The sequence below is a fragment of the Podarcis muralis genome, chromosome 17, assembly GCF_964188315.1.
Source record: "Podarcis muralis chromosome 17, rPodMur119.hap1.1, whole genome shotgun sequence".
Taxonomy (NCBI): domain Eukaryota; kingdom Metazoa; phylum Chordata; class Lepidosauria; order Squamata; family Lacertidae; genus Podarcis; species Podarcis muralis.
Window position 1 is genome coordinate 26,560,937 of NC_135671.1, and position 15,741 is coordinate 26,576,677.

General features: G+C 43.8%; 1 protein-coding gene across 8 annotated transcripts in view; it reads left to right on the plus strand.

Annotated features, from left to right (window-relative positions):
• The window catches only part of LOC114587885 (endophilin-A1), a 277,955-nt gene that overhangs the window by 249,124 nt on the left and 13,090 nt on the right, over window positions 1-15,741 (plus strand). For 7 of the 8 annotated variants that reach the window (XM_077921447.1, XM_077921444.1, XM_077921445.1 and 4 more), the window contains 2 exons: window positions 4,082-4,150; window positions 10,618-10,690. In XM_077921447.1, the coding sequence (XP_077777573.1) occupies window positions 4,082-4,150; window positions 10,618-10,690 (142 nt within the window). Of the gene's footprint in view, window positions 1-4,081; window positions 4,151-10,088; window positions 10,174-10,617; window positions 10,691-15,741 lie in introns of all 8 variants that reach the window. The other variant, XM_077921448.1, reaches the window with a different exon arrangement.

A 15,741-nucleotide genomic window follows, 5' to 3' on the forward strand; every position in this document is an offset into this window, starting at 1 on the left:
CCCTCCTGAGAAAAACCCCACCCCACCCTCCCACTATATATAATGGTCTGGTGACTTCTGTTTCAGTTTATCTGAAGAGGTGTGCATGCACACGAAAGCTTATGCCCAGAACAAACTTAGTTGGTCTCTAAGGTGTTACTGGACAATTTTTTTATTTTCTTATTTATTTCATGAGGTTTATGTTTATTCAGACATGGGGCACTCCAGATCCAAACAGCCTTAAATTCATCCCAGGGAAACTGGTGCTGGTATCTAGAACTGCAGAATTCTTTCCATCTGCCACATATTGCTCACCCTTAGCAAGACAGCTCTTCAGGGCTGAAGGAATTGAAAGCACCTTCTTCTTTGCAACAGGCCTTCGCAAAGAAAAGCGAAGATGTGGATTGGCATTTAATAAGGCCATATATTTATGCAACTATTATGCTTAACATCAAGCACCAGCCAGCCAACCCTGACTGTAATAACCCATTCTCACGGCGTCTTAATTTCTCACACTCCGATTTCAAGCAGAGCTTTTGTCACCTGGTGGTAGTCTCATTTAGCTTTTCAATTTCAATATGAGAGATAAAGCCCAAGCAATAAGAAATTATTTGTATTCCTTCTAGGTAATTGCGTGGCAAATGTCACCCATTAGCATAGAGGATTAACACTGTTCTCTCTGTATGTATTTCTATTTGCAAGAGTGAGAAAAAACATGATGCTGAATGGACAGGTGCATATGGATATGGATATGGGATGGTACAGGGATGGGAAAACCTTTTGCGGTCAGAAAGACCACAAAGGTGGGTGGAACAATAGAGGAACTTCTCTTACCCTGCCACCTTCACAGATACGCTTGGTAGGGATGCAGGACAGGGCCTTCTTGGTAGCTGCTCCCAGTCTTTGGAACTCTCTCCCTGGAGAAGCCAGACTGGCTCCCTCCTTGCTGTCCTTCCACTGGCAGGTGAAGACCTTCTTATTCCAACAGACTTTGGAGAACTGGCTGCTTTCAGTGAAAGGGCTGATGCCATGCTGGTTTTTATTATAATTATTTGTATGTTTTTGAGGGGGGGAGGAGGAGGAGGAGGCAGAGATTTAATAGAATCATTTTTTAAAATCATTGCATTTTTTCTACGTTTTTAGCTGTTATTATTTTATCTGTAACCTGCACTGAGTCCATGTCAGGGAACAAGGCTGAGTAGTAGTAGTGATGATGATGATAATAATAATAGACATCAGGGGAAGGGGTTATGTATATTGTTAAATATAATCCATTTCATTGGCAAAAATTACATGGGAAAGTAGCTGGAATCGACACCCACAGGATTAATTTTTCATTTCTAGCTATTGCAAATAGTTGTTTCGACTGAGATGCATTATAACGATGCTAAATCCTGCTCTTAACCTTGACTTTCGATTTCCATGTGCAAAGCATTCTGCAAACTAAATCGGTAGCACTTGAAACAGGAAAGGAAACATGGGAATAGCCATCATTTTAAGCACTGCAATCTTTCTTAACCAAGAAAAGTTTTAACAGTCTCCAATTTTGAATATCCTGTTTTATTGGGGGGGGGGTCAAACTTTTGCCTCTTAAGCTGTTTCAAATCATAATAATCAGTTCTAAACATTTTTAGCTGCAATTTAAGGCTTGATAATACCTGTTGCGCTCTCTGTGTTTTAAGAGAGATGCTTAGGCAAAATGTTTCTGACTTGGCAAATAAATCTCTAAGCCACTAGCCAATTCAGTATGTTTCTGGCAGGACACCTCTCAAATTACTGAAGGAAGCAGCAGACCAACTCCAACAAGATTTACCATTGACTGTAACATGTCTCACTTTCAGATTAGTACGTCCTGATTCTGCAAATGTTTCTATAACTATTCTGGAAAGAAGAGCTGATAGTGAACACCCTTGATTTATTCCCCTGTGCAGGCAGACTTGAGGTGAATATAGCTGGGCAATAACTGCTAAAAAAAAAAAACTGTCTCCAAAGTAATCTTAGAAGGAAGTTCCATTCAAACTGTTCAAAAGCTTTGTTGTTGCTGTTTAGTCGTTTACTCGTGTCCGACTCTTCGTGACCCCATGGACCAGAGCACGCCAGGCACTCCTGTCTTCCACTGCCTCCCACAGTTTGGTCAAACTCATGCTGGTAGCTTTGAGAACACTGTCCAACCATCTCGTCCTCTGTCGTCCCCTTCTTCTTGTGCCCTCCATCTTTCCCAACATCAGGGTCTTTTCCAGGGAGTCTTCTCTTGTCATGAGGTGGCCAAAGTATTGGAGCCTCAGCTTCCAGTGAGCACTCAGGGCTGATTTCCTTCAGAATGGAGACGTTTGATCTTCTTGCAGTCCATGGACTCTCAAGAGTCTCCTCCAGCACCATAATTCAAAAGCATCAATTCATTGGTGATCAGCCTTCTTTATGGTCCAGCTCTCACTTCCAGACATCACTACTGGGAAAACCATAGCTTTAACTATACGGACCTTTGTTGGCTAGGTGATGTCTCTGCTTTTTAAGATGCTGTCTAGGTTTGCCATTGCCTTTCTCCCAAGAAGCAGGCGCCTTTTAATTTCGTGACTGCTGTCACCACCTGCAGTGATCATGGAGCCCAAAAGCTTGAAGATGTCTAATTGGATTAGAAGCATTTAGGATTTAGTTTGGGGGCACCATGATAGACCACATTCAGTGCCCTCCTGACTGAATTGCTGGATGGGCATAAAGACCATTATTTACGCATTTCAGAATGAACTGATTAAATCTTGTTAGTCATCATTATCAAGAAAATGGTTTTCTCACTTAACGTTGCTGCCAAAAAAGATCTATACATCATGATTTATCAACATAAACAGGCTGCACAAGTTCATTGATTGAGGGTCCTTATCTGGTTGGGGTGCAACAACTTGTCTGGATTGCTTCCAAGAAGCAGGAATAACACTTCCATCCAGGATAGAATTAAGCAGAAGTGAAAGATGAGGAACTCAGATATCTGCTAAATGTCCGTTAACTCTTAAGTTAGACCATCATTACTCAGCATTTTACCATTTTAAGGTGTGTGGGGGTTGTTGTTTTTTTGGAAAAATTCAGCAATCAACTTCTTCAGCTAAAATGGTCAGATTCAGATCACCTTGATGCTCTGCTTTTAGAGCCGTTCTGGTCCAGCTCCATGTCATCAAGTGATATAATTAGATTGTCTAAAGAAGCCCAGTACTGTATACACTATCGCCCGCTTTGGAAGTCTTCCTTGAAATCCAGTGTGAGTGTGGATCTCATGCATAGAATGCCTTTTGAAACCTCTAAAGCTATGGTCTCATGCTTTTTTCCTTGCCTTGCATAAATCCTTTACAGGAAGATATCCTGATTCTGTTGATTATTAAGCCTGATGGTGACAAAAGTGTATTTCTGGCTTGCAAACAAAATCATGATGCTTAAGAACAATCACCATCACCAATCCTGGCACAACTGTACTGGCTTAGTTTCCAGGTGCAATTCAAAGTGCTGGTGTGGACTTATAAAGCCTTACATGGCTCAGGACCTCAATACCTTAAGGATTGCCTCTCCTCATATGAACTGACCTGGACCTGAACTGACTTGTCACCTGAAGCCCTTCTCTATGTCCCTCCCTCCTAGAGAGGTTTGGAGGGTGGCAACAAGAGAACGGGGCCTTTTCTACGGTGGCTCTCCAATTGTGGAATGCTCACCCCAGAGAGGCTCGCCTGGTACCATCATTACATGTCTTTAGATGCCAGGCAAAAACATTCCTCTTTACCCAGGCCTATGGCTATTAAATAACCTACGGCCTGTGAAAGTGTGGGGGAGAGGACTGCTGTTATAATAACTACTTTATTATTAGGCTGTGCTGTCAGTATGCTTTTTATTATGTTTCTGTCATGTTCTGTAATGTGTTTTTAAATTTGTGCACCACCCTGGGAGCTTTTGATAAATGGTGGCATATAAATGGAATTAATAATAATTTTAAAAATCACTCCATCCTTGCTTCCTTCAAGGAAAGGCATTCTACGCTGGGAATTAAAGTCTCATATCAGAGCTCCTTCTGGCTTATCAGTTCTACCTGGATTTATCTTGTTTTGCTTTTCTTTGTCTGCAGAAAGTGAGTGAGAAGGTTGGTGGAGCAGAAGGAACCAAGCTAGATGAGGATTTCAAGGAAATGGAAAGGGTAAGTCTGAAAGACTGCTGTTACATCTTTCATATTATTTCAGCAATGCCTGATATTAAAGCACTGTTGCAATCAGGGCCAAAATGTATAGTTGATTCATCAATTGATTAAAAACCTTTTGAATGTTATTTTAAAAATGTGCCTCTATTTTCAACCAAGAAATAAAAATAACGGGTGGGCGGATCCTAATTCAATCAATGTAGGGTTCTTCATGTATGGCTGGGCAGCGTTTACACATTTGGAGATTTCCCATGACGTCTTTTTCTGGCAAGTGTTCTTACTTAACACAAAACAAAAAATGCTGCTAGACAGGCTACTGCTTACAAGACGAGTGTTTGGTAGCAGCCCACCAAGACCATGTGGTTTTGATGCTCTCTTTACAAGTAAGGAGTAATGCAGTCATCAAGTAGGACAAACTGCCATTGCAAACCTGTACACACATTGTGTGAACTTGAGCATGTGCAAGGAGAAATTAAAATCATTTGGAGAGAGGAAAGGAAAGCTGGTTTATGCTTCACCATAAAAGGAATCCAAAGAATTCTCTTGACACAAGAACCAGAAGAGTAAGCTTGCATGGCAATGCTGCAATTCAAAGCTTATCCCGGTTCATGTCTGTTTGAAGTGATGTTTAGGAAGCTCTCTTTATCAACAGGCCTGTGGTTGTAGATCTAAAGTAGCCCAAACCATATGCACAGACACTGACATGTTTTACTTGAAAAAAAATTATTAAAGCACCGTTGCAATTAGGGCCAAAATGTATAGTTGATTAATCATTTGGAACAATTGATTAAAAACCTTTTGAATGTTATTTTTAAAATATGCCTCTGATTAATTGATTGCACGGGCAGCAGATTTCAAGGGGCAAATTTCATTTTTTGGAAAGTTTGTTTAAGAACAAGCTTTTACAAAGCCACAAATGACAGGCACCATTTTAGCGGGGGAGGGTGTCTCTTTTAAGATGGTGCTTGTTGTGATTTGTGCGTGCTCCATCTGGAAACCAACTCTGCTTAATAATAATAATAATAATAATAATAATAATAATAATAAATTATTTGTACCCTGCCCATCTGGCTGGGTTTCCCCAGCCACTCTGGGCAGCTTCCAACAAAGATTAAAAATACATTAAAATGTCACACATTAAAAACTACCCAGAACAGGGCTGCCTTCAGATGTCTTCTAAATGTCAGGTAGTTGTTTATCTCTTTGACATCTGGTGGGAGGGCATTCCACAGGGTGGGCGCCACTACCGAGAAGGCCCTCTGCCTGGTTCCCTGTAGCTTTGCTTCTTGCAGTGAGGGAACTGCCAGAAGGCCCTCGGCACTGGACCTCAGTGTCCGGGCAGAACGATGGGGGTGGAGACGCTCCTTCAGGTCTACTGGGCCGAGGCCGTTTAGGGCTTTAAAGGTCAACACCAACACTTTGAATTGTGCTTGGAAACATACTGGGAACCAATGATAGTTGACTTCAGAATGATAGTTGACTTCATTTTTTTTTTATTAACATTTATACACCCCCCCATGTTTTCCCCACCTCCTCACAACAAACCCGTGAGGGAGGTCAGACTGAGAGACTGTGCTTAGTCCAGTGAGCTGCACCACAGTGTGGATTTCAACCATTGCAAGGAAGAAAACCAAGACCTACTTAAGCTGGGACTTAACCCCACTGAATTCAAAAGGACTTAACCTCGGAACAGGCATGCATAGGACTGCATTGCTAGTAATTCAGGCGGCAATCTCGTACCTACCTAGGTATAAGCCCCATTGAAATGAATGGGACATATATAGAGGTTTTAAACCCCTACTACTAATTGACGTTGATGGCTTTAATCAAATGTTGGACCTAGTTATGATAAAACAATTGGCACACTGTGTAGGAAATCAGGTATTCAAATGACACCCAGTGTCTTCTTACCGCTGAATTTGGAAGATACTATTACTTTTATCTTGTCATATGCCGCCATATCACAGGTGAATAAAAGGATTAAGAAAGAAAGCTCCAATGCCCCAATCTGTTAGGAGAGACTGAATATTTCGCATGGCTTCTGGTCTTTCTTTCATACCCATTGCAGTTGCCAATATAAATGTGCTTCTTGGCACACATTCCCATCCACAACATGATGCTGATCTGAGCCCTGTTGAAAGGGCGGGATGCTACTTTTGATGTGAACGGACAACGTTTGGATTGGAGCCCAATTTTCAGCAGCTTCAACAACGTCCACTTATTTTGCCTTCCAATGAAATTTGTGTTGATCTGCTTTTGCTTTGTGCTTTAAGCCCATGACTCATTAGGGAAAATGGATAAAGGCAGAGAATTGAATGATAACCTAAAAGCGGAAGATGGGCAGCCAGACGAAAGCTAGATCCTTGCATATGCTTGTTCTATTTTCTTTGGACATCTACATGCCGTTTTAATGATTGGTGGGCTGTTGAGGGTTCACTGCAGTGAAGGAAGATTACTAGGTCTGTGTTTGCTCTGATGAACACCTGTGCCAGAAACATGGAAGGGAGGAGGAAGTGGCAAAGGCAACGAGACATCTATAAATGCTTCCTCCTGCAAAGGAACAAGCAGGCCAGGTGCGCTCAGGCTGTACCAGTGGGTTGTCCCAATATTCTAGCAGAATGACACCAACTGTTCCTAATAAAAGGGTTGCTTGTTCATGATCACTAGGAGGCAGGTTTTGCCTGTGTCTTGCAGTGGTGATTTTGGAGACCTGCTTCCAGGGCCTGTCATTAGCCCCATCCAATCATTCAAAGCATTGTGGGAGGGTGGCATCACAGTAGCAGTGAAGAAATTCTGGAACAGAAGGCAAGGAAAATATTCGGGCAAGAGGGGTGGAAGAGGTATAATTTCATGTCCCTTGGTGTGATACTGGATCTCCCCATCTAGGTCCCACTTAAAAAAAGAATGAAAATATTCAATAGTTTGTTAAATATATATATATATACCTATTTCCTTAAAACTACATAACAGATTAGGGATGCGGGTGGCACTGTGGGTTAAACCACAGAGCCTAGGGCTTGCTGATCAGAAGGTCGGCGGTTCGAATCCCCGCCACAGGGTGAGCTCCCATTGCTCGGTCCCAGCTCCTGCCAATCTAGCAGTTTGAAAGCACATCAAAGTGCAAGTAGATAAATAAGTACCGCTCCAGCAGGAAGGTAAACGGCATTTCCGTGCGCTGCTCTGGTTTGCCAGAAGTGGCTTAGTCATGCTGGCCACATGACCCGGAAGCTGTACGCCGGCTCCTTTGGCCAGTAAAGCGAGATGAGCACTGCAACCCGAGTCATCTGCAACTGGACCTAATGGTCAGGGGTCCCTTTACCTTTACCGGGTTGACCGGGAAAGGTAGGTGGAGCGATGGAAGCATTTCCGTGCACTGCTCCGGTTTCTCCAGAAGCAGCTTAGTCATGCTGGCCACATGACCCGGAAGCTGTATGCCGGCTCCCTCGGCCAATAAAGCAAGATGAGCGCCACAACCCCAGAGTCGGCCACGACTGGACCTATGGTCAGGGGTCCGTTTACCTTTACATAACAGATTTGCACGTATGATAGAGGAGAACAGAGGAGGCTCTGGAAACCCTAAATGCAACGGTTACTCCAGGCCCACATTTTCAGAATGCAAATAGCAGCTTCAGGTGGGGAGGGACAAATGACTGATAATTGACAGAATTTCAGCAGGCAGGGAAGAGGAGTTTAACCCTTTCCACCCCTGCTGTGCTCCTGTTGGAAATTGCTCCTTGAGTTGGGAGGAAAGGCCCCATTGGGAAGCTTCATAGTAATGTTGAAAATGTTGAACTTCTTAAATTAAGCGCAGTTCTTGTCCTGATTGAAACAGGTAAGTGGCCAAGAATATGCAGCAAGCCAAAAATTTCCTCCTTGCTCCCATTCATTCTTTGTAGAGCCAATGTGGTTAAGAGTATGAGACTGTGAAGACCTTTATTCAATTCTCCACTCAGCCATGAACCAGGGATCAGTTATTGTCTCTCAGCCTAACCCACCTCGCCAAATTGTTGTAAGGATAAAATGGGTGACAAAGAACCACATGCAGACCGCTCTGAGCTGTGCGGAGGAAGGATAGGATATAATTGCAATAAATCAATGGAAAGGCCATTGCATTCAAGAATCTGCATTTCAGACCTGGTCTTATTAGATCTGCTACTTCCTAGGCTTCCTTCACTGCCTTTATTATTCCAGCCTTTTGATTTTATGTTGCTCTGAGACCTCAATTAGGCCAGTACTTCACTGTGCTAAGCATTGTAATGACACATAATAAACTTTAATTATTCCCCGGCCCTCAAGCGCTTACTGTCGTATAAACAACAAAGCAGGTGGGTGAACAAATGAAATGAGGGCATGGAAAGGAGATTAACAATATAAGCAGGTATCTGTTGTGTACATAACAATGCAGATGTACGTGAAAAGAATGGGGTAGATATTTGGTCAAGGATGGTAGCTGAGCAAGTGCAAGAGGACTATTTTCAGGTTTCTGCATAAGCTATTGAAAGTTGGCCGTGTTCTGCTGGGTTTGGGAGCACGGCCGGTCCTACCGTTCTGCAGAGTGATGTGGCCACCTCATGCAATAGTTAGGCAGAGGTGCTGCAAGACAGAGCTTTGTGTGTGCCACACAACCTGCTCTGCAGCCTCTAAGCCAGCCTCCTACTTTTGGGTGCAGTGGAGGCACTGTCTCATTGCTCGTGCTTTCAAATAAGATTCCACTGCATGTCTGATAAGCTTCCATTTGTGGAATGGGGAAGGGATGCCATTTTGGCCTTCACCTCAAGGTGCCACATGTCTTCAGTGTATTCACACTGAACCTTATCAAGTGTTTTAATACCAGTGAATGGGGCTGAATAATCTCCAGAACTCTTCGGCGTCGGTCCAGTATACCTGAAGGAGCGTCTCCACCCCCATCATTCTGCCCGGACGCTGAGGTCCAGCGCCGAGGGCCTTCTGGCAGTTCCCTCATTGCGAGAAGCAAAGCTACAGGGAACTAGGCAGAGGGCCTTTTCGGTAGTGGCGCCCGCCCTGTGGAACGCCCTTCCAGCAGATGTCAAAGCGATAAACAACTACCTGACATTCAGAAGACATCTTAAGGCAGCCCTGTTCAGGGAAGTTTTTAACGTGTGATTTTATTGTATTTTTGTTTTTTATGGAAGCCGCCCAGAGTGGCTGGGGAGGCCCAGCCAGATGGGCGGGGTATAAATAATAAATTATTATTATTATTCCCCCTGCTTCAAAATATGACTCAGTTTCCCAGCTATAGCATTGTTTACCATAATGGTTCCATTTTAGGAGACACACTGTAGAATATTCAGAGTAGAATATTGAGACTATCTAAAGCCCAGAAGACTAGTAATAGCTTATTGAACCTTAGCTTCTCTGAAAGGAAGGCTTGAGTCATATGTTCACCTCTCAATGAGGCATGACATACATAGAAGCCTCCCAGAGCCTGTAGATGACTCTCTGTTTTGACATCTTTGATGCCTGACACTCAAAGTCGGAGATCCCCCTTGTGGTCTTGGTGAGTACAGTGGTGCCTCGCAAGACAAAATTAATCCATTCCGCGAGTCTCTTCGTCTTGCGGTTTTTTCGTCTTGTGAAGCACAGCTATTAGCGGCTTAGCGGCTATTAATGGCTTAGCGGCTTTAAGAAAAAGGAAACAAACTCGCAAGAACTCACAAGCCGTTTTGGCTTGCGAAGCAAGCCCATAGGGAAATTCGTCTTGCGGAACGACTCAAAAAACGGAAAACCCTTTAGTCTAGCGAGTTTTTCGTCTTGCGAGGCATTCGTCTTGCGGGGCACCACTGTAAAGGGCTTCAGCTGCTCACTAAGCCTTGCTTTTATTTTTAAGGATGGAAGTAGACAATTGCTCCCCAGTTTTCCTTTCTTGTCCTATCTGACATTGGTTGCTTTTCCCTACTCTTCTCCTTCCCAACTGCAGGCAGGAGATGTCAACAAAAGAGAGAACAAGGAAGGAAAACAGTCAGGGAGTGACTTCCTTTATCTTCTCTGCAAGAAAAAGCAAGGTACTGCCAGAGGATGAGTGAGTAGCAGCTCTCGCCCTCCCAGAAACTGGGGCCAGGTGAAATCTGGAAGCGGGCTCACCTGTGCCAGGTGTCTGTAGTGGCTATCAGAGCCAGTGATTTCTATAGGCTCTTGAAGGTTTCTGTCCCTGTTCTGGCTCATTAAGGAGGTTGTTGCATGAGGCAGAGTCTGCAGCATTATAGATTTTCTATCATGGCAGGCATAGGTTTTGCCACATACCCAGTAACGTGTTAGGGGAGAACAGCAGTGTGTTGGGTCTGTTAATGTGTAGTTGCTATTGACACAACTAGCACATTTGTGTCATCTACCACATATAATGAAGAATGATGGAAGAATAAGTACAGAAAACAAAAAGTATTGGATTATCCATCCTGATTGGGTGTTTCCTCTCTCCCTTTTATATCTTCTTCTTCTTCTAATTGCAGAAAGTGGATGTCACCAGCAGGGCTGTGATGGAAATAATGGCCAGGACAACAGAATACCTTCAACCTAACCCAGGTAATTGTCCTTCTTTGGGAATCAGAGTGCATGTTGATTAAAAGTTCACTCACTTTTTCCCAGTGCTGCTTCAGATGGGCTTTTATCGAAAAACAACAGCAGAGTAGGAAATGATGTGTAGGAGAGATATTCTCTGTGCAAAGTATGACGTATATAGATGGTTTTAAGAGCTTTGTCATTACTGATGCATGGACACTGAATCTAAGGTGAGGAATTCACTAGCCTTTGTTGCCATACTTCTTGAATGTACATCATTGCAAGGAACATCCTAATCTACACAGAAGGTTTGTTCTGCTTTCCCCTTTTCAGCAAAGTCTCACTTCCTCATGTTTACCAGAATCTCAACATTCAGGGCTCCTTTGTACAGTGAAAAGAAAAGACACCTGACACTGTCATCCTGAACCCGCTTTGCCTTAGTTCTTAAGATGCTCTTGTATGAGTGGAAGGTGCTTCAGCTAGGAGAAGAGGAGCCTGGTATTTGTCAGTTCTCTCTTCCTCCTTAAGTGCCTTGTGCCCAATGCCTTCCTGTTCCCCAAGACTTGGGAATGGATTTTGAGGGCTACAGAGGAGGCGGTAGAGCCCTGCCATTTCAGCAAAATTCTGTTCCATAAGGAGAGTGGATGTTAGGAACCAAGCCATTGCCTACTCCACCAGGGCCAGGGCCTTCTCAGTGATGGCTCCAGCCTGGTGGAATGCTCTGTCCCATGAGACCAGGGCCCTGCAGGATTGAACTTTCTTCTGCAGGGCCTGTAAGACAGAGCTATTCTGCCTGGCTTTCAATTTGAACTTAGCCTGATCTTTTATTCCCCTTCCTTCCCTTCCCTTTTTATGAAGATTACCTGCTCTGGGATCCCACAGCTAATTCTCCCCTGGTCTCCTCGCTGGCCCAAATAGGACTAATTTAGCCCGCTAGCCCTGGTGATCATCTAATGTTTATTGGATGGTTTTTCTCCTAAATTGATTTTTGAATTCTGAATTTATTGTTATTCACATTTTATACTGTATTCTAAGCTGTTTTTTGTTTTATCAATCAGCGTATTTTTTGCTCTATAAGACGCACCTGACCATAAGACGCACATAGTTTTTAGAGGAGAAAAACAAGAAACAAGAAAGCAACGCAAAGCCTCTTGAGCGAAGAGGGAGGAGCAGTCCTGCTGTGCTCAAGAGGCTTTGCATGGCTATCCCTGAAGCCAGAAGAGCAAGAGGGGAAAAGTGAGTCTTATAGAGCAAAAAATACGGTAAGTGTTTTAAATTTGTTGTTAGCCACCCTGAGCCCAATTTTTCTGAACTGGAAAGGGCGAGGTACAAATAAAAATGTATTATTTATTATTAATATTACTCTGACTGTCAATGCCTGTCCACCTTCTCATCATGCCATAAAAGAAAAGAAGAGCCTGCAGGCCAATGGCCAGTCTAGTCCGTCCTCCTGTTCCCACAATGGCAGACGAAATGCCTGCAAGCTGGTCATGAGCTCAACAGCACTCTGCCCACCTGCGATTCCCAGAAAATGGGCATTTGGAGCTATAATGCATCTGACAGCATTGGTAGAGCATAGCCACTGTGACTAGTAGCCATGGATAAAATGTCAGGGATGGAATCTGGGGTCTTGTGTGTGCTGTTGGTCTGCCTGTATCTCTCACTGCATGTTTATCACTATGTGCAGATGTGGTAGGGAGACAATGCCAAGTCTGGTTTCTTGGTGTGTTTGTGGATTGTACGCTGTGTTCGTACACATGCATTTAGAAGACGGGAAATACTTCTCAGAAATAGGTAATGGTTTTTGTCCTTCATGGTGGAAGAAGCCTGGGAAAGTATGGTCTCACTCGTTATAGTCTGCAGAGTCATTCTGTGCGTAATAGCTGTGCTTACAGGTGAAGCCTAACTGCATTGTGTCCCTAGGCTACTGAATACACCCACTTCTGTTCCAGTCAGTGCTCTTGAATTGTGCCAGCTGCTAAATGAGGCAAGAAGCTCTGACGTCCTGTTGAAAACACTTTAGATTCAAAGGGCAAACTGCAGGTTGAAAATCTTAAGCAACATAGTCTCCTCACATCCTGGTATTGACCCAGAACTCTGATGTGTATTGAATTAAAACATTGCTTATTTGCAAGGTGTTGACATCTGATTCCATATCAGAGCGTTTGGTAAAAATGGAATGGATGGAAATCAAACTTTGAAATATTTCTTGGCTATGCAAGTGATGTTGGTTCTTTTCAGTTGTTACCAACATGCATTGAGTTTCAGACAGTGGGGTGTCTGAAAAGGGGATCCTGGGCACATACAGTGTACGCATATAGGCACTTCATGTATTCTGGATCTCTCATGGTGCAGAGTTCCAGTCAGATTAAGCACCTGTGGAAAGGGGCTGGGGCACTGGGGAGGGGCAATGTCTGGTTTTGGACAAACTTCTTTATGAAAATAGACACCATTTCCAATCCAGCCTTCATCTGAAGACTGCAAGGGTGCAACAGTTTCACTGTTTCGTTGTTCCCCGCGTGGTTCAAGGTTTCAAGAGGACTGGAAAAGATTTAGTGAGCCCGGAAAGGATTTGCAGCGGAACAAACAGAGTGCAATGGCGCAAACCATTACTTGCCATCCTGCACTCCACCGGTATCATTACAGTGTTCTGTTTCCCACTCTGAGCAACAGAATTCTGATGATTTCCCCTGCCATCTCCTGGGTTTGGTTGCGATATATACGTTATGTGCTATTGAGCAATTTGTGCTGCAGAGGCACCACAGCCAAAACACATTTTCATAGATGAGTCACCGAGATAATAAGGTTTGCTTCCTAGGATAGGTTTTGTACTCTGAGACAGATACCCAGCTACAAAATGTATGCGTCATGCATCCACAACGGAGGAATTGTGTGCATGCATAAATTACTCCAGGTCCCTTTACAGTCCATGTGAGTGTGGCTTCATGTCTTTCCCGGTTGCAGCTGGCATATATTTTAGGGCGGGGAAACACATATCCATGCTCTTCTCATTACTGATGTGATATAAGGATCTTTTGTGCACTCAGAAAGTCTCTTGAGCCACAGCTTCCTTGGAACCATGTAGAAAGAGTGAGTGGGTTAAGCTTATTACGACTGTCTGCTGTCCAGTGTGCTGATAGTTGTAGCGCCAGGCATTGCGGGTGGGAAAGCAGGCAGTCTGCTCACTTGATACAGAGCTTTAGAGGAAAGAAGGAAGCAAACAAACAAACAGTGCTGTCTCTCTTCCCTTCTGCCCAAGGCACCAATGTAGGCAGAAGAATCATAGAAAGAGAACCTTTCTGTGATATCAGTTTTTGCTGTTGACATTAACTGATATTACAGTGGTACCTCGGGTTACAGACTCTTCAGGTTACAGACGCTTCAGGTTACAGACTCGGCCAACCCAGAAATAGTACCTTGGGTTAAGAACTTTGCTTCAGGATGAGAACAGAAATCACGCTGCAGTGGCAGCGGGAGGCCCCATTAGCTAAAGCGGTACCTCAGGTTAAGAACAGTTTCAGGTTAAGAACGGACCTCCAGAACGAATTAAGTTCTTAACCTGAGGTACCACTTTACTGATACTAAATTTTTGTACCTTTATTTTTGTGTGGAAGTTGTTCAGTTTGGTTATGTAGTTCTTAACGTGTTTTATTTGTTTTTATGACTACTTTGCTATGTTTGTGATCATGTAAATCTTTTCATATTGTAAGCCGCCTTGAGCATTGTTTTAACTGTGGAAAGGCGGCATACAAATAAAAAAGGATGATGACGATGATGATGAACCTACCCAAGTGATGCTGGCACAAAAACCCCATGCATGCACTAAGTAAAAGAACATAAGCTTCACCACCCCACCACCCCTCTCTCTTCCGCCCCCTCCTCTCTTCTTACCAACCCTATACGCATGTGCTTTTGTAAATAATAATAATAATAATAAAACAATAAAATTTTATTTATATCCCGCCCTCCCCAGCTGAAGCTGGGCTCAGAGCGGCTAACAACAGTAAATGTAACACAGTTTACTTAAAATCACAATCAATTAATTGAAATACATTCTAAAATCAATTCAATTCTAAAATCAATTCAGAGTCAAATTAATGGCAACCATTGGGCTAGAGTTCTATGAGGATTACTGAAGGAGGGGGTCAGACTGTGCCCTGGCCAAAGGCCTGGTGGAACAGCTCTGTCTTGCAGGCCCTGCGGAAAGATGTCAAGTCCTGCAGGGCCCTAGTCTCTTGTGACAGAGTGTTCCACCAGATCGGGGCCATGGCCGAAAAAGCCCTGGCCCTGGTTGAGGCCAGCCTAACCTCCCTGTGGCTCAGGACCTTCAGGATGTTGTTTGAAGACCGTAAGGTTCTCCGTGGGACATACCAGGAGAGGCGATCCTGTAGGTACGAGGAAAATCTTTAATAGAAAATTTAAAAAAAGAAGAAGAATAGAATTGTAGAGTTGGGAGGGATCCAAGGGTCATCTAGTCCAACCCCCTGCAATGCAGGAATCTCTGCTGAAGCATCAATGACAGATGACCATCCAACCTCTGCTTAAAAACCTCCCAGGAAGGAGAGTCTGCCACCTTCTGAAGAAGATTGTTCCATTGTCAAACAGCTCTTACTTTCTTGTAACTTGAAGTCAATTGGTTCAGGTCCTACCCTCCAGAGCAGGATAAAACAATCTTGCTCCATCTTCCATGGGATAAATCTTGAGATATTTGAAGATGGCCATCATATCTCCTCTTGCTCTCCTCTTTTCCAGTAGCAACACATGCGGTAGAGCAAACTGCCCTCCTGACACTGGCATCACTCCTGTTTACCTGGACAAGGGTATGCCAGTAGGGTGGGGTGGCAGCGAGGATGAGCCTTTGTGGGTGCACCAGCCAACCCAGTCTGCCTGTGGTGCACCCACACTTTCCCACCACATAAGAACGCAAGAAAAGCCATGATGGATCAGCCAGTGGCCCATCAAATTCAACATTCTGCTCTCAAAGTAGCCAGCCAGATCCCTATGGGAAGCATACAAGCTGGAACTGAGTTCAAGAGCAACTCTACCCACTTGGAGTTGGAGGTAACGCTCCGCTT